Consider the following 22,240-nt stretch of genomic DNA (forward strand, 5'->3'; position numbering starts at 1 on the left):
GGGATAGTTTTCACAAGGCTTATGGAAGGCAAAGTGGGCTATTATAGCAAAAAAGTACACAAGATAGAGAATTCATGATACATTCATCAATATATATAGCCTATGAGGCCAAGAAGCACATTGTATGAACAATTTGCTACTACTACTTCATAGCTATCATTAAAAAGGTAAAATCGCCTAGTGAATTCTCTCGTCATTTATTCTACTTCTTCTTGTTGTTTCTAGGGCATGGCATCAAAATTAACTCTTCTAACTTTTCAGCAATCCAAATCACCTAAATTTTTAAAGTTGCTGTTATCATCAACTTTCACATGATAACAACAGAACGCTAGAATTATCAACCACACAACCAAGCCTCGTATGCTCCCACTGAAGAGGGAGTTTATTTTGTGTGTGTGCATGTGCACGCACTAGATATGTGTGTGTGTGTGCGCGCGCGTGCGCGCGCATAACCATATGGATGCCTTTGCAAGGGCAATGCATGTGCTACTGATATTTTCACATATTCCAAGACAACTGTAAAAATTAAGGTGTTGATATTGCTTGTAAAAGGAAACTATATACCACTTGAATGGCAATGTTTTAGTGTTGATTCATGTAGCAAATGTTAACATAAACACAATAGACAAGGTTGACAGTAGATGACAAGAAAGTAGTACTGATCCTGAGTGTGTGTTTGAACATGTATGTGTGTAGTTAACACAAAATTCTGATAAAGGAGTGACAAAAAAACTGATATGGCCATCCCGCACGCATGTGTACATGCACACACAGACGCGTATATAGCTGTAACCCCAGGTAATTTATCCATTGTGTAACAACTATATGGCTGTAACCCCAGGTGATCAATGGATGAATTACTAAACTGACATTGGTATCCCCAGCTGATGCTCCGGTATTGCTGTTGGAGATCCATAATAAGTTTCATTGTTCGTCAATAATTCTGAATGCTACCATTTTGTTAAAGAAATCATCATTTCAAGGCCATGCTTTACTATGTTGTGTACAATGATGAGTATCAATGAGGTATTCAAAGACTTGGCCATCTCAAGGCCAAAAGCACCACAATGTACATTAGAGTGTAAATTGATGGTCTTGTTTAACATATCGGGGAAGAGAAAACTCTCCAATTGCTGATGCTACTTCGAACATTAGAACTAGAACTTTGGGTTAAGATGAAAATGTAGGAGCATCTGGCTTCAAATGCTGTGGCATTCTCTTACATTTACCATTGAGACGTGCGGAGTGGCAAGTTGAACTCTCTCCACTAAAGAGAAAGGCACTATGGGACATCACATGAGGTATCTGTACACATGCATTGGCGAACACATCATACATTTGTGCTTGTTTTGCTTGTTTTGTGCAGAAGATGTCTATATTCCCTTGTGTTTGTTGTCATCTCAATCACTTCCTTTAATTGGTTAGTATCTCCTATGTTGCCTTTGTGTTTGGTGCCGTGTGAAGCTTTGCTTTCTAGTGCTGCATTACTGTTTGAATGACTTCAATTAGCTGCTTTGCTTGAAAAGGCTTGCAAGCATACGCATCCATCCCAGCTTCCAGGCACTTGTCTTTGTAACCTTGTATGGCATGAGCAGTGAGGCCAATGATTGGCTTGCGTGAAAACCCAAATTCCTGCTCATCTGCTCGGATTATTTTTGTTGCTTGGAGTCCGTCCAAAACAGGCATCTGTTCAAGTCTCAAACCATAAGCATATAAAGGATACATATATATATATATACCTAGATGAATCCAAGAACATGCCCAAATTCACCTTATAAGAAAGTGCAATTTATAACCTCATGGTAGTCATCCACAAGACAATACCATCAACTCCATCATGCATAGTATGTACTAGATACTACAAGATCCCCACTAACGTCATCCAATAGTGGGTGTAGAACTTGGTATCAATATATGCTCCCACACACACACACACACCCCACGCGCGTGTGCGCGCGCGCGCACACACACACACATAAGAGCATACATTCATACAAAGGTCTTTGTACTGAGTTTCTATCAGAGCTCCGGAGATACATGACATCAAGGGCATAAATACAAAAATATAAGAAAAACCGAGGTCAATAGGCAAGACGCCTCTCCCACACACACACCCCCCACACGTGCGCGCGCGCGCGCACACACACACACACACATAAGAGCATACATCCATACAAAGGTCTGTGTACTGAGTTTCTGTCAGAGCTCCGGAGATGCATGACATCAAGGGCATAAATGCAAAAAGATAAGAAAAACTAAGGTCAACAGGCAGGAAGGATATACATGACATCAAGGGCATAAATGCAAAAAGATAAGAAAAACCAAGGTCAACACGCAGGAAGCCTCTCCCTGCCCTCCCTTTTGATGTTTTATTTTTTCCAAAGAAATATCCTTCTATTAGTTATAAAGAAAAACCAGCCATACGGCTGAATACAACCCTGCTAAAAAGCAGTCCAAATATACATATGAGATAAGGAAGTCGGGGCTCCCCCTCGGATGGCTGCTCTATCGGAGGGAGGCTACAACTGGAGGCAGATGGAAAAGCCACACTGGGGCCTGTAGCAGCTCCACCATTCTCCCTGGATAGGAAGGGTCCCAGGGGTCTAGGCACGGAAGAAAGCCTCATGCCACTGTTGCATGCACTCCGAATCACTGGTCAAGCACTAAAAATGGCCCTGGAGGGTGTGTATGAGGCCACCCAAATGGAACGGATGAGCTCCGCTGTGGGTTTGGGAGGGGGGGGGGGCGTTGGGGGGGGGTTGTGTTGGTAATCAAGCCCTTGATGGCCTCGCTCCATCAGGCTTGTGAGATGTGCCAAGCTGCTATCCTGCTGATGATCTCCATCATGAGCTAGTGCGTGACTCTAGATTCCAAGGCAGTATTAGAGCTTGTCATAGAGATGCGCATGTGAGTGAGACTCAAAAGCAAGGCCACACCTGCCTCTGCAACCCAAGCTACAGCCCCCCATGTGACGGTGTTAGTGGTGCTCGGATCAGAGGTGAATAGGCGGAGGATGCCATACCTGTTGTGCCTTGGGGCAGTTCCACAGGCAATGTCTCTGGCTCTCCTTAGGTAGGAAGGCGTGAGGAAATGCGGCTGATTTGGGAAATCCTTCCAGGGCTCCTCCCCGGGCTGCAGTCTACGCACCATCAGCTTGTCCAAAAGGGCCCTGCTCTGGGTCACAGGATCTATCAAGCCCAGGCCTCCCTGAGCCCAGGCTGGAACCCATCCCTTGGGATGTTGGGATGTGCTAGTGTCCTTTTCTTTTTGATGCTTTCTAATAGGATGTTGGGAGATGCCTTGGGGGGATTCAGACATGTCCGTGGAAAGGGAAATGTCAAGAAAGCAGGCATCCGTAAGCTTTTGCCAAATGCCACTGCTGACCAGTGGGTTTTCCCAATTTGCACCTGGATGGTGGGGCTGCTAATTAAGGCAAAACTAAACCCATCCTCATGGTATGAGATCCAAATCTTGCTGGCCTCACCTTGCTTGACCTTTCTGCAAACGTCCAGCGAAATGCAGGCTGGGAAATTTTGTCAAAAAGGAAAGCCTGGGTGTCGACTGTAAAGACGTGTGATCAGAGGTGTCGCACTGTGGCACTTATGGCTTTGGGAGAGTGGTCCGTTGGTCCGCATACAGTGGGACAATGGTAGTGGAGAGACCCATTGATTCAAGATCCCGAGGAGGACATCCCATTCTTTGATTACTCTGCCCAGCTCGGCCGTTGGATCCTCCTCGAGACCACAGCTAGCAACCCGGCAGTGCAGCAGATTGGCAGGCACAGGGAGTCCCGACTACTTTCATCAAGGATTTCTGGCAGAGACTCTAGTGCAGCTTCCAACCCCGGAAGATCTCCTCCTTTCTCTGGCTCTCCCACTTCCTCCCCTTGCGGCCCACCACGTGGACCTGCTGAGGGGGGAGGGAAGGTCGTCGCCGATCTGCCCTGTCTGCCATGTGAAAAAACAAAAACCACAAGGGGAACTCCGGTGCAGGTGAGAGAGGCCATCCACGGGATATCGGGGGGGATCCTCGGGAGGAAGAAGCCAATCCGATGGAATGGCAGAGTCGATGTCACAGATCATATTGGAGGCTCCTCTCAGGGTACCCAAGCAATCCTGCTATGTCGGCTCCAAGAGTTGATGGTAACTCAGCCAGGTGCCCAGAGTCTGAGCTGGCCCCCCATAGAGCCCGCCCCAAGAGAGGTGAGATTGAGCGCCAATCAAGTGTCCTGAGGGAGGCGGAAATGACGGTTTCAGGCCATGGGCTGTCTCTCTCTCCCCTCTTGGCAAGTGGTGGGAACCTGAATGAGGGTGGGACAGAAGCTGCCAGGTGTGGAAGATGCTTGCTCTGCAAATCGGTCCTCAAAGCCAGTGCTTAGATCGAATAAAAAAGCACCTACGGGCGGGTGCCTATAGGCGGTGAAAAACGATAACTAGAGGATGATTTTGGGCCTACTAAGGCCAGTCGGGAGGTTTTAAAAAAAGATATCAAACAGAATCACACAAAAGCATACCATTCATGCAAAGCCTTATTTAGCCATCATGAGTAGGGTTGTGCCACTGGCACACCCATACATATTCTGTATGCAAACTGTCTTGGAGAAGACCTGCCTCATGGCCACATGCTTGCTCTAAATATATGCAATTGAATCCCTGTAATTTTTTCTGACAATCAAAACAAAAAATAAAAATAAAAAAAGAAAAGAAATCAGAAGTAGAGGCATATACCTGTACATCCATGAGGATGAGATCATAATCGTCCCGGCCCTTTTGAAGGGCATTTAGACATTGTTGTCCGTCACTCACAACGTCCACTTCGGTTCCAAACTTCTTGAGTTGTTGGCATGCTACCTTCTGATTGACCAGATTATCTTCTGCCAGAAGAACCTTCATGCCCTTAAATAGAAGACACTGAGAGGCCGTCTCTCTGCCTTCTGATGACACAGTAGCAGAGCTCTTGACTGGCTCACCTCTCCTTGAGTCTTCACCAACCTCCTGCAAAGCTCCGACTTGAGATGCATTGACCTTCATGCTCAAAGCATCATTTTCTCTATTACAATCACCGGATATTGGCCGTTTTGTTGCCATCCTGTCTTCATTGTTCTCTACCCCATTGCTACTTGGACAACACTGACCATCAACCGATTTAACATTTGCATCATTGGAAACCTCACTATCACATTTTTGGCTATTAAAGGATGCCACCCGGGTCATGACAGAATGATTAAGAAAGACTTCCTTAAACCTATTATCTACATTTTGTGGGGATTTTCCCAACACCTTGGGATCACACAATGAGTTTAGATTCCCTTTCTCGAAGCAAGCTACAAAGTAGAAAGTGCTCCCTTTTCCTAGCTCGCTTTCCAGCCAGATGCGGCCGCCCATCATCCCTAATAACCTGATACCAAAAAAAAGCGTGTTTGTTTTCCCACACTATGGCATGCAAATGAATGCGCACAATCACAAAGTACAATATACCTTTCCACAATGCTAAGTCCCAAACCAGTCCCTCCATAGAGTCTTGTCGTAGAACTATCTGCTTGGGAAAATGCCTTGAAAATTTCCTTCTGGTTGTCCTTGCTTATGCCTATCCCCGTGTCAGAAACTGCAAACAGCACGGCTACTTTCTCGACTGCTTTCACATCATGCTGATGTGTCCGGACACTTTTTGGCATATCATTGGACGTCGATATCCGGAACGCCAACGAATCCCTTTCCACTTCAAATGAGGACGCCCCGCTACTTCTGCCTCCATGAGGTACCTTTGTAATGTTTCCCGAAACATAATGTCCACCATCATGGAGTAAAACAGCCGGATTTACACCGTCACCTTTTCCTATAGTCTTAATGAAGTACTTTGAGGATCCACTTGTAGACATGACAGTCCCTTTCTGGGGCCTCTTGTCGTGTCTATCTCTATGAAGGGATAAAGAGCTTTTAATCCCCTTTACACCCATGTCTTCGAAAACCTCTTCTGTGTACAATTCTGCTGAGAGAGACACTAAGCCTTCGTGGGTAAATTTGATTGCATTTCCAACTACAGAAGGAAAGGAAGGAAAAACAGTCAGGTTAAAGTTTGTGAAATAAATGTTTTAGTTATCAAACTTACATACTTTTGCCTTACCTAGGTTAAGTATGCATTGTTGCAGCCGCCCAGCATCCCCAATCAGAACATTAGGCACATCAGGAGCTACATCCCATGACAACTCTAGATGCTTTTGCTTTGCTCTAACCTGCCGTAATAATCCATTTAGCATATAAATGACTCTCTCTCTCTCTCTCTCTCTCTCTCTCTCCCCCCAACACACACCATGCATGTGCGTGCGTGCATGTGCGCGCGCGCGCGCGCGCGCGCGTGTGTGTGTGTGTGTGTGTGTGTGTGTGTGTGTGTGTGTTTATACATGCACATGAGTGTGCATGCCTGCACATGGCCACATAGATGGGATCATAGCTATATTTGTTATTTGATTTAGCAAAGACACTCGCACATGTTACAATAATTCGGGATGGGATGTACTTGAAGCATCTTCATGGTTGACTCAATGGTCCCACAAAGACTGAATGGCATATGCTCCAGCTCCAAACGCCCTGCTTCTATCTTTGCTAGATCCAGTATTGCATTCACAATGTGAAGGAGGCAATCAGCAGACTGTGAAACGGTTTCAAGGTGCTCCCTTTGTTCATCTGTAAGATCTGTATCCAGTGCCAAAGATGCCATCCCAATAATGCCGTGAATTGGAGTTCTGTAAGGCACACACAAACCAAAATAAAAATCCCAGAAAATAAACTTAAGCAATTTAACCTCTCAGGTCTTCTATTGTAATACCAAAGAAAACAAGTAAATACCTAAGTTGATTCTCTCTCTCTCTCTCTCTCTCTCTCTCTCTCTCTCTCTCTCTCTCAGAGAGCCGAGGACATCCCAAGAGGGGTGGATATGCAGAGTGTGAACCATAGGGAAAGTAAAGGACGAGGCCCAGTATATGTTCAGATGCCCAGTGTATTATGAGCTGCGGTGGAGATTTCACTGCCTCTTCCCAGAGGGGTTTGGGCCACTGGTACGGGTGATGTACCTGATAGAGGCAGGCCACACAGAGATAGATCTATGAGATTCATGACATGCCCTCACCATAGCCACATCTGCCATCAGGAGGCTTAATGAGTAATGTCTCAGTTTTCAGTCTTCAGTTTTTTTTTTTGGGTTTTGTATAAAAGAACTATTTTCTTTACTATACGCAAAAGGAAGCCCTCAAGGCAAGGGAAAAATTCCTAGGATGATACAAGTTAAAAACAGTGAAAAAACAAAGCCAACTGGCCATTTGAAAGTAGTGATAGCATGCAATCCTTACGGAATGAAAAACCAACTGATTTCTTGCATGCTATAAAGCCCAATATCTAGTCCAGATTAGAAAGGGCCGTGCACCAAAAGCCAAAAAAAAAATTCTAGAGAAAGAATACCTTGGGAATCTGAGTTTTAAGAGTGAAATTCGCCAAAGGAAACTTTTGGTCTTTGGACAAGACCAAAGAAGATGCATCACTGTTTCCTTTATGCAACGACAAGAGGGCAGTTTGCAGCAGCTATGTGTCTTTTTTCAAGATATTCTCCAACTAGGAGAACTCCCAACAAGCATCACCATAAAAATAATCTAGATTTGAGTGGCAATTTTCTATGCCAGATTTTCTTTAGGTTTAGTTTCCACCACCGAGTTGTCTTAGTGAGGATGCATACCCACGGCTTTGAGCTCGAGGAAATGACGGAACATTTCCTTCAACATCAACAACATCTTGGCAAACTCGAATGCATATTGTAGAAAGAAAGTAAGCTTGCCATGGGGAACAAAGGGCCAAAGGAGTAGGGAATGCATGGCTCCAAAAGAAACTTTCTTGTCTCAAGGTATTGCCAGTCTCAGGAGGTCTACCCGATCACTGAATATATTGCAAAATAAGCGTCTCGTCTGCAAGGAGACGAGAGACATCTATGTTCACATTAGAGCAGAGAGCTGCAATCATAAGCATCCAGGGGTGTTCTTGCACAAGAAAAGAGTGGCTAGAACATGATAATGGATATTTAAAATGTTAAGCCCTCCATGAACTTTTGGTGAGCATATGAACTCATACTTAAGGCCGTCTTATAATGAGAATTTGGCCAAAAGATCTTAATGCTTTTTGTCATAAACAAGAGATTTGGTTTTTAGACCATGCCAGAAGAGGGAGAAAAAACTAACTATAAGCCACCAAAATCAATTGAACTGTTCTCAATTTGACATGAAGTGGCCAAGTAGAGAGTTTCCAATATTCCAACTTAATCATAAGTTTCTGCAGCACCCAATCTGTAGCATCACGAATTGAAATATTCCATCCCACAGGATTTCCCAAATGTCTGGCATGTTGTGTAGGCGATATGATTTGCTCATGCCATAGAACGCAATGCGAGTCAACTTCGCTAAGAGACAACACTTTCGATTTTTAAAAAGACCTGCTGCCATTCCGAACATATGCAATGAGACATAGCAAATCCAATTGCGTATTCTCAGGAAAGAAGAAAGAGTCATTAGCATATGCCTGAGCAATCAAGCGCCAACCATCAGGCAGACAAAGCCCATGTAATCTGCCAGCCTCAGTGAGCTTATCCATATATGTCAAGAAGGGATGAGTAGCAATAGCATAGAAAGAAAGAAAGAAAGAAAGAAAGATTTTATTAACGTCTTCCAAAAGACCGAACTCGGCCTATGAGACAAATCGGAGTACCTGTATGGGGTATCCTCTGTCATCCCAACAAAATGAAAAAGTATTGAATAAAAAAAAAGCTGAATCTGGGTGTGCACGGGGATGGAGCTCTACGACTAGGAGAATGCAAAGCTATATGCATGGTGTATACAATCATGATATGCAACCTAGCTAGCTAGAGAGAGGGTAGCCTTCTCGAACAGATCTACCCAGAACCCATAGAGAGGATAAGCCTTTTTCCAAAATGCATCTGGCAGTGCTATCTTGATACAACGAATAAATTATGTTCTGCATATTTGGACCAAAACCTAACTTTGCCATGACTTCTGCAATGCAGTCCCATTAAACTATATCAAAAGCCTTAGCAATATCAACCTGCAACAATAAGATCCCTGCTTGGTATATTTTGCATACTCTATGCCAAAATAGACATTAGCAATGTTATCTGATATTTGTCTACGAGGCACAAAACCATATTGTGTTGGATGCAGACCCCTATTCAAGATCTTTTCGAGGCGATAGAGATCATCTTAGAGATCAATTTATAAATCATTCACCTCAAGGTAATAGGGTGCCAATTAGAAAGTTTTTGACACAAATCCTTTTTTGGCACCAGTCTTACCAGTCCCTCCTGCCAAGCAAAAGGCAGGAGCCCGAATTCCAAGCCTCATTGATCATAAGCAAAAGTGACTCTTCAAGCATAGGCCAAAACTGTAAAAAGACCTCCACAATCAATCCATCCCATCTTGGAGTCTTCCATTTACCAAGTGCCTTTACTACCCTGTTTAGTTCCATAGCTGAAAACATGGGCTCCAAATCAACCGCCTCATCCGTATCTACAATGTTGGAAGCATGAGACAAAATCTCCTGTTGAGCCCTACGAATATCAGGAGTCATCTAGGGAGGTGTTGCAAAAACATGTTGAAAATGCATAACACATTCATGCTCTAGTTGGTGCATGTCATGTGTCCGATTGCCATCCTCTTTCATCACTCTAGATATACATTGTTTTTTGTCTCAAAACATGCAAGCTTTTGAAAAAAGCTTGAGATGAGTAACCCTTATACAAAAGGGTTTTTGGCATGATCTATCTTACCATTTCTGCAATTTCCGATGGTCATTGAGAGCCAATGCATGCTTTGCATAGACAATATGATCCTCCTCTTGCTCGAATAGCATGCGAGTATAACTGGTCTCCTCCAAAAACTGCAGCATATCCTTCAGCTGATATATGTGTTGTCTTTGTTCCCCCAAGTACCATTTGCCATATTCGATGATAACCGTTTACATACAGGCAACAACATGATACCATGCAATGTCCATGTTCTCATACATTATACGCAGCAATGACATCAACAGTCATATCGTGAAACAGTGCATGCGAGGGAGGAATTGTTCACCAATAGAAGCCGTTTAGTGGGTAAAGAAGCCTCATCAAAAGACATATCAAAGTACAAACCCAACCAAACCAGCGCATGATCAGAAAGGTTCAAAGAGTTATCAATCCATTTACAACACGGAAAGTGTCAACATAATCTGCATGCAAGAGGTGCCAACGATCCAATCTTGCACGATAATCTAAATGCGCATTGTGGTGAAAAGTAAAACCTCTCTTATCAGGAGAAGTGGCTGTCCATAAATCTCTCAATCCAAGATCAACCACAACATTTCTCCAGGCCACTTTCTTAGAAGCAATCATATGAGAATGATCTTGAGTATTGTCCCAAGGAGAAGAGTTATTAAAAAAATAAGAGCATTGGACAACCAAGGATACCGACTCATAAAATGCCACAAAAGAGTTTGGCGGGCTGAAACTGTAGGGGAATATAAAGAGCCATACTCATAGAGCTCCCCATTGAGCATGCACCGCAAAATAATCAGTATGCCATCTGGATCATTATAAGCCACTGCAGGCTGTAAAATCTGCTTGATCCACCTTTCAGTGTATTTGCTTTGTATTATTGGATTGCAATGATGTTACCAATGAGTATTGACTTCGTGTTGGCTGACTTCCAGGCGATAGGACAGTATAGACTTGCTCACCCAAGCTGGATCTATGCTGGGGCAGGCGACTGGCTGATGTCTGGGTCTTGACACTTGTATCTTGTAGATCTTGCACGGTGCACCCTAGGGCTAAGATCTCCAATTGCTGAAAACTGATTGCTGCTAGTCTTCAATATCTGTGGGATGGTTGAGATATCATCCACAAGGAGGGACAAGTGGTCTATTTATAGGCACAATTTGCCTCCCTTTTGTGGGTCGAGTAGACTTGCAGGGCTGTCAGGCTGCACCTAATGAGTCATGGAGCTGGTCAGCTACATTAACAGAGTCATGGGCTTGTCAGGACTAACACTGCCTAAACTGCACCAGTGTAGAAAGGGTGGCAGACTGTGACACATCAGTTGCGGCAAAGTCATGGTCGGGCTAAGAGGGCAAACCATACCATTGCACTGGCATATATAGGGAAGATCAGACCCAGGCCCCAAACACTTCACAACCACTATCACTGGTTTCTTTCAGCCTGTCCTGGATAGATACACCCAACAGAAACCACAAAGGCCCCAGGAGTCAAAAGACCTCACCAGACAGGCAGCGCTAGAGAAACCTTGACCACCATGCCTTTCAGTCCAGTTACAGTGTGAGACGTCCAAGGCCAACTAGACTCAAACAATTTTTGCACAACAGCTACACATCTGAGAGATCCTTCAGAGACACAAGAGTTCTCCAACCATAAGCAGTGGATGTAGAGTGTCTGTATGAGATCACACAAGTGGGAGACACACGGATTCATGTTGGCTGGATAGAGAGCCTGTATCTGAGATGATGAGTCCTCTGTTTCTTTTAGCTGGGGAATTTTACTTCACTACATAATTCAGCTACTACATAGCTACATTGTAAGATTTTCACAGTGTGAGATGTCAAAGACCTTCTAGACTCGAACGATATTCGCACGACAGCTGAGAGATCTTTCAGAGACACAAGAGTGCTCCAACCATAAGCAGTGGATGTAGAGTGTCTATATGAGATCACACATGTGGGGGGACATGCGGATTCATGTTGGCAGAGTCATCATCACTATTCTCCACTTCAGAGTCCAAATCATCTTCCTCTGATTCACCATCTGATTCCCCATCTGAATCTGAGTCCTCACTTTTCTTTTTCTTCTTCTTTGATTTGCCAACTCCCAACCTTTTCTCAACTCTGGTAGCTGTTATCACGATTTCTTAAAAAAACCCGCTGCAATATCTACATTTGCAATTGCACCTCTTAAACTTTCCCTTAATCCCTTCACAAAGTAGCTGGACAACATTTTATCTGAAGGCCTATCATGACGTGTAAGCCTAACCTAACCCTCTAAATTTCTGGGCATAATCCTCCACCAACATATCCTTCTGCTCCATAGCCTTGATCTTCCTTAAAATGTCATTAGGGGTCTTTTCCCTCCTAAATCGACTCAAGAATCTAGTTCTTAATGCATCATAATCATTAAAATGATTCAACCCATACTGGCTAAACCAATTCATTGTTGCAAAGCCTTCTAAGGTGGCAGCAAACTGTTGCTTCTTCACCAGATCCCCATATATCCCTTCAAATCCACTAGCTAGCCATTGGGTCTCAAATTGAGCCACATGGCAATCAGGTCCTCTTTGGGCTTCCCTGAAAATTTTGCTAATCGGACCTTTGGGTTGGGTGGTACTGGTTGTTGAGCAGCCATCTTTGCCTGAACCTGGGTTTGCTTCTTTGATCTTGGCTTAGATTTGTTAAAAGGGTCAAACTGTAACCGTCTCTTGGGTGGAGGTTGTAAAGATGTCAAGGCTAATGTTCCTACCCATTGATTTAGGTGCCTCTTGCAATTAATTGTGGATTATTTACCTGATCTTGCAACTTCAGGTCAAATCTAGGCCGAGTTGCTTCAAATTTGCCTCCTGCAGAACCACTTGCATCCACATCCTCATGTAATTTCCCACATTGTCTGGGACAGTCTGCTGATGTCCCTCTCCAGATTGCTCTCCTAAATTACATTCATAATTAAATGGATCTACACTGATGTCGGATCTTGCAAACTGGTCCTCTAACTGCCTAGCTTGCGACCGTGTATAGTACACCGTTGCCTTCTTTCGATCCTCCTGACCAGACATTCACAATGCACTCATGAAACATAAACATGCAACAAACAGTAACTCCTACCATCACTCCTAAACACACCTAAATCTATTGCCACATAACCTTCCTAGGCAATCGAAACCCACAGGATCACCAATGTGTACATGGGTGTATAATGCCATGTACTTGCACAACAAAACTAAAACTGCCATGCTACTCTGATAATCAGGTAAACTTATCACAACAATGAATAGACCAACAATATACACCACTTCGTCATCAAGAACACACCAATATTGAATAACTTCAGACAAAACATCATTATTTCATTACAGAGAAAAAAGTAAATCAAGAAAGATCTGACATGCAGAACACAAATGCATCATGAACACAATACAACCCGAATTTACAGAATAGGAAACTCTTGAACTTGAAATTGACAATCTCCATCTTCTTGCATTAATAAGAAAGACAAACTGAACAGAACATAAGCGAAAACGTGAGTACCCTGAACATCAGGCACCGCCTGGATATATATATATATATCCTAATCTAACTCCTAACTACCCTTTCCTATGACATTCATCAGATATTATTCGGTTTCACAACTGTCAAGGCTTTCCCATGAACTTACACGTGCCAAATCGGATATTCCACCTAATCTATTAATATAGCTTATTCTAGATTAAGGTTCAACAATCGCGCAAGGCTGCAATCCCTCACCCGGTCCTTGATCACTAGATATTTGTCATGGATTCACAACTCATTGATTTGCTTCTCGGCATGAAGGCATCCATGGATGCGCAAGCAACTAAAATGGAGGCTATATCTGCCCGTCTCAATAGGATGGAGTCGGCACCTCGAGCACCTAGTGTTCTGAATCTGCAATCTACAAGGGCCCGTGCTTCAAAGCAAGTGTTGGACGATTCTAAGGAAGAAGTGGAAAAACTTTCTAAAGGAGGATTTTCCACTCCTTTCAATGCAGGCAAGGATGCATTGGATGAGCTTCACTCCAAGTCCGGCAGTCATCATTCTACACCTGCACGTAGTCGGCGGGAGAGACGCCGTTCGCATCACCAACAGTCTCCTTCACAGAGTCCCTCTCCACCAACAATTCCCACTCGCCTTCACAAGCTCGACGTTAGGGGACTACCAGTTTGCCGAGTTCTTCCTCCATGCCTCCTGAGGAACGAGTTCAATTAATGAAGGTTCTGAAACCTCCCAAGTTCAACAAGAAGATGGATGGCGAAGTCAAGAAGATGGACGGGGAAGTCGTAACCAACTCGACCCACGTTGGCAACAACAAGAGGTTCAGATATTTTTCAGCTCCATTTGGTGCGTACGGCTTTGACCGATGCCGCTCTCTTGTGGTGGGAAGACCACCTTAGGAACCACTCTATGACTTGCTAGGATGACTACCACAAGGCGGACTTGAAGCAGTTTATTCCCGTGGATTACGAGTATGAATTGCAGAAACAATGGAAGCGTTTTATGCATGAACATGGCAAACCAATAACCGACTATCTCGCTCGTTTCTAGAAGCTTTTGCTAATGTCCCCAAGGACTGTCTGAGGGTCAGAACAAGTTGAGCGATTTGTGGATGGGTTGAAACCGTCTTTGCGCGCTGACGTTCATGCACATTGGCCATGTGATCTTTCAGATGTAGCTCATCTTGCTACAATCCTCCAGACACGAGAAAGTTCCAAGTCTGGGACTCAACAAAACAGGCAGCACAAAGGCAAAGACGAGGGTAGTCAATCCAAGGCCAAGGATGGTAAGGACAAGGCATGTGGGAGAGCCATGGTGACTCGTCTCACCCTTGAAGAGCGTCACACCAAGATGCCTACTCGACAGTGCTTTTATTGTGACTCCACCGAGCACATCGCAAAGGATTGTCCGAAGACCTTGGATGAGCAATCCGAGGAGGAGGCTTCTTCAAAACCGAAGGAGCAATCCAAGGAGGCATCTTCAGAACCGGAGGATGAGCGTGAAGAAGATGCATGTGTGCACATCTTGGCTATTTCATTTCTCGGGTTGAGCACACACCAAGGGTGCTTCATTGCATCAAGCCACAAGTACGAACAAAGGAAGTTTTTAGCTAGGTCTCTGGGGAGGGTCTTCACAGTTGCCATTAGCACTTAGTGGAGAATCTTTGGCTTCAATGGCGGTCACTTCAGTATCTCGGGTCGTTCAATAGGACTCTTTCAACCTACCATTTGCATTGGGTGGAGTATCTTCAATGTCTGATGTCATGAAGGCACCACAAAAGGACATGTCATCAGATTTGTCTTCATCATGGGAGGATAGACCATTTGGTGTATCTTCACAATACACAGATTTCTTGGAGACTATACCGACAACAACCAGGGTATTGACTTCCGTGTATCAGCGGATGTATTACTTGGAGTATGTTCCATAGGACATGAGTGGTTTAGACATACAGCTGCTGTGAGCAGTACTAAGATGGATACGAATTTGATGCCACATTTCGGAGGAGTATGGTTCTTAGTTCTGCTTTCTTCCCTCAAGGTGCATTGGAGACAGTGCAAGCAGTTCTTGTGCTCCATATGATCCGATGCATTAGTGGCTAGAGTTTGGATAGCAGAGTTTTGCTCAACCATTCTCTAGAGTGTTCTTCTCGTGGGCTACCGGAGGATACTCGGAGGTTTGCACAGTTTTTTCATGGATGGTTGGATAGACGGAGAGTGCTTGATCAAGTCGAAGTTGGTCATCCGCCCGCAGGTTTCTTCGTGCTGACCCGGCAAGGACGAAATGTGAGCCTTCGCAGTGGACACAAAGTGGTCTCGCAGAGTTCGGGATCTTGGGTCTCTTGGATGAGCTTTGCTTGGATCTTTTCCTATTATGGAAGGGCACATTATATCGACACCGTGCAGCTGAGGACAGCTCCAATGCAAGTAGGGGAGAATGTGGCACACCTACGAGTACGCAAGGCAGAGCCAAACATCAGATAGCAGCCGTCAAGTAGAGTCGGACAACGCAAGTGGCGTGCCGCTGCACGTGGCAGTGATGATGTGGCACTGATGACATGGCAATCGGGTAAAGTTGGCCAACAGCTACTACTGGCCGACTAGGAGCATTGGTGCATATATATACATGGGTCGCCAAATCGTCAATAGTCATTTGCTTTCCTCAGCGTTGTACTTTACACAGCATTTCACTGTAGGCGAAGCGCTAGCCAAGAGTGCATAGTAGGTCACAGGGCTGTGATTTGACATCTTCATTCTCAGCCACATCTTGTACTTGAATTTCAGCTTCTTGTACATAATACAAAGCAGTAGTTTAGGACACTTGTGTGTGCTGGATGTGTAATTCAACCGCACTCTTCTTTCTATCTCTGGAAAATCCTAGCACATAGGTGCAAGTGTTCTACACTCTCCACATGAGATAAGGCAGTCTGCTGGTTGCTGTCCGCTGAGGCTGTGGATGTGTGTTGCCTGCAGTTTGTAACATGTTCCTGAGTGCTCCCCCCTTTCACCCCAATCGCCCAGTCTCTGCCCCATTCACCCATTTGCCACCCCAATTACCCACACCCTGCCCCATTCGCCGTCCCAATGAGTGCAGATGGTTTTATCCAGATACCAAAACACTTGAAGATTCATATTTTACACACGCTAAGTATTTCCATGGACCAAAGCAGGGTGTGGGACAGACTTCAGATGATAGTTTCCAGGCGTTTCAGAAATAGCTGGTACGAAACACATTTCAGCAGAAGTTTCAAACAGGTTAACAGATACTTCTGTTAGTTAAAAAGCCTCATGTGAAATGCCTGTCCAGTATGTTTTGTCACGTGAAAAAAGCCTGTTGGTTTCTCTTGCCTATTGCTCTCGTCTGGTGCTTCTTCCTCTTTCTTGTATTGAAGAATAGAGGAGATCATTGTTCTGGTTACTTTACCTTGGATTTTGTCTTCATCTGCTACACGTGTTCATGGTAGCGTATGACTGATGGGATACATTCTCAGCCACAAGAAAATCGAATGTCCTAAGCTGCCAAGCTGGTAGTGTATCACAAAGCAATCCTCCCGAGATCGATTTGTGGGACCATGTTTGGCTTGAAACCCTACTAGGCACTGCATTTCTTTCTTTTTTTTGGAGATGTATACTTTCTAGTTATAGTGTATCACAGCATTAAGGCCTAGTTTCTAGCCTGGGAGGTGAAACCCCTCACCAGCAGGCTATACATGCCCATGGACTGGCACCGCCTCTTAACCCAGTTCAAGGTTTTTTTAAGTACCAATCACCTGATTTCATGGCTCATGTTGGCAAGAAACTCTGACTTGGCTTTGCTGGCCTCTTCTGCTGCAGCTTGTGAGGCTTGCAGCTCAAGATTTGCCTTCTCGAGTTCCTTTGTGCGCTCTCGAACCTGTAGAGCAATAAACATGACATGTGTCCTTAGCACAAGCATGCTAGAGACAAAAGCTCAAAGATCACATATGATTACAACAAAATCACATAGACAACAAAAACATGCATGTCATTACATGCAAAAGATAGATTTTCATAAGTACCTGAGATTCCAGAGTAAAATTCATTTGATTTAACTCTCCTTCCATTTGCTTCCTATCATGCACTATTGCCGCCAGTGTGATTGCCACCATTGCCAACACACTAACAAACATTTGCACCTACCAAAAAGTAACACCAATATCTATCAGATAACTTCTCCAAACTCAAAACTCGGTCATTTTTTTCCCACCGAATTCTCTCTTGACCTTGAAAAGGTGTTCCAAAAAAGAAGAAGGAAACCTCTACCTGTAGCAATGAGCTGTCACTGCTGTCGCTGTGATAGAGGGGTCCGTGGTGTTTAGCGGTGCCCGTACTTGCTATTACAGCCACCACCACCACAGCCAGAGGTAAACCAACACGGTTGAAACGAAAGGATGCCCAAATGACCACAGGAAACACAAGGTAAGACAAGTGCTGCACAAATGTGTTTGTCGGGGCCCCAAGATTGAAGAAGATGAACAAGGACAAGCCGATTAGGAGCACAAACAAAACCACACACTCGGCCAGCCTCATGAGAAAGTTCTGGATGGAGAAATCAGGGGCTTCCCAAACACAGCGCTTATTGGTTGCGTTGGCAGCCGCAAGCAAAACCGGATCCCCTTCAAGATTCAAATTCCAGGGTTGAACCCGTCCATTTCTATCACTGTCATGACACCGGGCACCTCTGGTATCAGAGATCTCTGTCCGAGCATTTGCCCTATGCCTTTGCAATTTGCACTTGTGGCAGCAGCTTCCCATTAGCTTGTTCAGCGACACAATATGCAGTGAGACATGATCTTTAGTTAAGGAATTCTCATTGGAACAGCCCTCCTCTGATATTGCAACCTTGATGTCTACTGTACTCCTTTGCTCATCAGATTGTACCTTAAGCTTGTTGCAATCACCTGCTAGGGTGTTTGATGGCATAAATGCGGGTGGTTTGACATGGCAGCATGCTTGCGATCTCCTTGAGTTAACAAGCTGGCTTCTTTGAGCTGCCAAACAAGCTTTCATTTGCTTGCTTCTGCCCCAGCAGAAAGTGTTGAAGTCTTCCTGGAAAAGGTTCCAAACATGAAGAATACATGGCGTGTAGCAAAGGATAGCTGACAAATCACCAAGGACCCATGTCGGCCAGATTTCCATGAAGTGATTCCATGTGGAAAGCCTCGACAATGAGAGCACAAGTGCATTGCCAGTCCCAGCAATGAAGGTGGTAATTGGAGCTACGATAAACAGCCATAATGCATCATGAAATGTGTCAACAGTAAGAGTACCGGCCCTTGCAACCTGCAGAGAGACAACACCCAAATTCAGGTTGATATTTACCGAATTCACAATTATGTCTGGGGAGTGTAATAACAGCAGAAAGTTTTCGGCTAGCTCGTGCGTCATACACTATTGTATGATGATTCCAGTGGGGTTTTTCAATAATGGATGTTATGAAGAGTATAGGATTCATAAAGGCGCTGCTAAAAAGAGTGAAAATGATTTCTTTGAAGAACTCCAACAATTCCACAAACAAGGCTGTCCACGACATCATCCCCCCCCCCAACACAAAAAAACAAAACATCAATGAAACCAGGCGGGGAGTTGGACAGGTGGGCAAGTTTGCCCGTCCATCTCTGGCAGGAGGCAAGTAAGGCCCCAGCTGACAGGTAGGTACTGTTGTGCAACAAACCTAAGTATTTTTTAAGGAAGAGTTATATAAGAGCTCATGTATATTCTTGAGGGTTTTCTAGAATAAGAGGGTACTTAGATTGATTCTGTCTAGATTGATCCCTAAAACCTTGAAATTAAAAACACACGCACACACAATGAATTGCCCAAAAAAATTTGAAAATTTTCGAAGATACCTGCCAATGAAAGCAGCCATTCTTGTAGCAGAGAGGATGCTTGAGCAACCAAGCACAGGAAACTGACTCCACCAACGAAAACAAGCCGAAGCCAATGGACGCCGGGAAGTAACACCGCAGTTTGTGCTTCCGAAAATACCACACATTGATTGCAATGGTACCAGAGAGTATGCCTGGGAACACTTTGTACCCAAATATCAACACTGCAGCTACCATGATCCCAGATGGAGCCCAGATGGGAGAGGCCTCCTGGGAGCTCAGTATTGACAGTGTATCAGACAACTGCCCGGATCCCCAATACACAGATGCAATCATGAAGTTGAGGAAGAACCACTTGGGTGACCCCCATCTGAGATCCTTCATGTTTTTGGTTCTCTTGGTAAACCATGAAAAGTCCAGGTTTTTCAAGCCAACAAAATACCCCCGTCACCACACTTCCTGTAGTGCACAGCTTCCAATTCTAGGCTTGCAGAGCATGATTTTTCATGTAAATTCGGTCCCCTCTGGCCAGTGTAGGCTCTTTCATTCTGTAGTGCCTTTTTCTGAGTGCCCAGAAAAATAAGTTTACCTGAAAATCCAAAAACTGCAAAATTCCAAGTGCCCTTCCTGAGCCATCTCTTCCATGTGAGATTTTGGAGCAATTAACCCATTACACCTTCCCTTGTAAAGCTTGAGAGTACAGAGAGAAGCCCCCTCTGCAAGGCAACCTTCTCTTTGAAATGGGTGCAAAGAAAAAAAGCTCCTGAAAAGCGTACCTGTCTTAGAAAATCAAAGAAGACCTCACAAACTGAGGTTAGCTGCGCAGTTTTGAGGGCCCAATTAGGATTTATAACTGCCCAATTTTGAAAAATGTTTGTGATAATCTGCCCAAATTTGAGGGGCCTGGTTAAGGTTTATAGCTGCCCCGTTAAGAAAATCTGATAAGGTTTTGTGGTTATCTGGCCAAATTTGAAAACCCAGTTAGGGTTTAGCGGCTAGAATTATAGCCCAATTACGCCTGCAAATCCAAATTTTCAACCGAGAATGTCTGAATGAGAAAGCCTATCACGTTGCTCACTTTTCCTGTGCAAAGCACCCAGAGGCAAAGGTGTAATCAGACTCGAGTTGAGATTAGGAACTGCTGTTAGATGTGATTAGTGCAAGCTGTAGGAGTAGTAACCCAACTGCGAGTACTTGTTGCTAATTGGAGGTGCTTTCTAAAAAAGCTTGCTTCAGATGTAGAGATTTTCAGAATGCGGCAAGCCTAAAAGCTCACACAAGACGAGAGGAAAGCTGCGAGAGATGAAGATAGAAGGTGCGGTTGCAGGCAGGAGAGAGACACTGCACACACATTGGGCTTTCTCCCGGTCTCTCGCGCGCGCGCGCTCTCACACACACACACACACACACTAAAGAGCAAAAGCTCACTCACTAAAGAGCAAAAGGAACTCCATTTTGGAAAGAGGAGAGGAGGGCCAGAGACTAGGACCTGCAGAGGAAAAAAAGGAGTGAAAGCCCACACAGGAGATTCTGCGCATGTGCCCCTACCTGTTGGTTTCGCATGCTTTACATTCTTTGGAACCCACCCTCACCCCCACCTGAGAAGGTGCCCAGCCCATTCTGTAGCAAAAGTACAGAAAGAGAAAGAGAGAGATAAGAGGGAGAGAGAGAGAGAGAGAGAGGATGGCCAAGACCTGCAATTGCTTGGTGCTTTAGAGAGAGAAGGTGCACTAGAAGGGCAACCCTTCAGAGAGAGAAGGTGCCAAAGATACACAATTGCTAGAAGGTGCTCAAGAAGGGCATCTGCTCAGAGAGCTAGAGAGAGAATTTGTGCCCGAGAAGGGCATTCAGTCAGACAGCTAGAGAGAGAATGTGTGCCCAAGAAGGGCATTTCGCTCACAGAGCTGAAGAGAGAAGGTGCCCAAGAAGGATATTTGCTCAGAGAGCTAGAGAAAGAAGGTGCCCAAGAAGGGCACATGCTCGAAGAGGTAGAGAGGGGGGAGCATATGTTCAGAGAGCTGGAAAGAGACAGAGAGAGAAAGAGACAGAGAGAGCTCCTGGAAAAAACTCTGTGCCTAAGCTAGCCAGGCAGCCTGGAGTCTTGCTAGGCTAGTTTGAGTTTTGTGTGATGATCATTGATGATGGTGGTGGTCGTGGTGATCCATGCAAACGAAGCCTTTCTTCTTGGGAGAGGCAGCAATTGAGGAACGCATTGCAATGCAATGCAGGCTTGGCAGAGTACCGCCACCCCCTATGTGTGTGTGTGTGTGTATGTGTGTGTGCCTAGGGAGTGGGGCAAGGGTTAACACCTGAAACAAATGATTGATCATTGAAGCAAAGCTAGCTAGAGAGAGAGGGGGGGAGAGAGAGAGAGAGAGCCCTACATTCTAACACACAAGGGGAAGAGAGAGAGAGGGTACCCTTAGCTAACCTAGATTATGGAAGATTCAAGGGGTTAAAAAATCATATGAGAACAAAAGAAAGGAAGAGTGCCATGCACCCTTATTCACCTTGGGGATAGTGAAGACAACTTACACTCCCATTTCCATGGTAAGTCCTCAAGGTAAAAGTGAGGACAACTTACACACCCTTATCTTGGCCCTTACTCCGATGGTGAGTGAAGAAAAAAAAAATAGTAAGGTAAATAAGTACCTTGGAGTCACTCCAAGCAACTATGACCCATACATACATTTTCAAGCAACACCCCAACCAAAAACAAAACAAAAAGTTGGCCTCTTGACCTCTTCTTTTCTTCCCACAAAAGGCCATGTGTGCTTGTGTCTTGAAAGAAAGAAAGAGTACATGTGCGCGTGTGCTGCAGGAGAGGAGGAGGGGTGGGGTGGATAGCTAGCGCTCACAATTATGCTTTCGCTTGCCCTAACTACCTAAAGTTTGTGTATTTATGCATTCATCAGTAACCATATTGTAATAAATGAAACATCGTCAGTAAATTGAAATTTGGATTCTAGGACAAAGTGAGGAAAACCTAAATATGAGGCCAAAGATGTACCATCACTACTATGTATGAGACATGACTCATGACAGTAAGTCGCATTCAACATTGGACAAAAACTTGAAT

At 44.6% G+C, this 22,240-nt stretch overlaps 1 protein-coding gene across 1 annotated transcript; it reads right to left on the bottom strand.

The window, feature by feature from the left end:
* Window positions 1–956: 956 nt before the first annotated feature.
* Window positions 957–21,636, bottom strand: LOC147610261 (osmosensing histidine protein kinase SLN1-like). The gene is made up of 9 exons (XM_086786435.1): window positions 19,183–21,636; window positions 17,597–18,616; window positions 17,353–17,469; window positions 17,086–17,207; window positions 6,517–6,742; window positions 6,124–6,232; window positions 5,478–6,036; window positions 4,728–5,397; window positions 957–1,686 (listed from the first exon to the last, which is right to left on the bottom strand). Exons 1-9 carry the CDS (start codon window positions 19,543–19,545, stop codon window positions 1,474–1,476), a joined length of 3,399 nt encoding a protein of 1,132 aa, XP_086642561.1. The 5' UTR covers window positions 19,546–21,636; the 3' UTR covers window positions 957–1,473.
* Between the last annotated feature and the right edge of the window lie 604 nt (window positions 21,637–22,240).

The sequence above is a fragment of the Cibotium barometz genome, chromosome 49, assembly GCF_041138505.1.
Source record: "Cibotium barometz isolate CiBa-2024 chromosome 49, ASM4113850v1, whole genome shotgun sequence".
NCBI classification, from domain to species: Eukaryota; Viridiplantae; Streptophyta; class Polypodiopsida; order Cyatheales; family Cibotiaceae; genus Cibotium; species Cibotium barometz.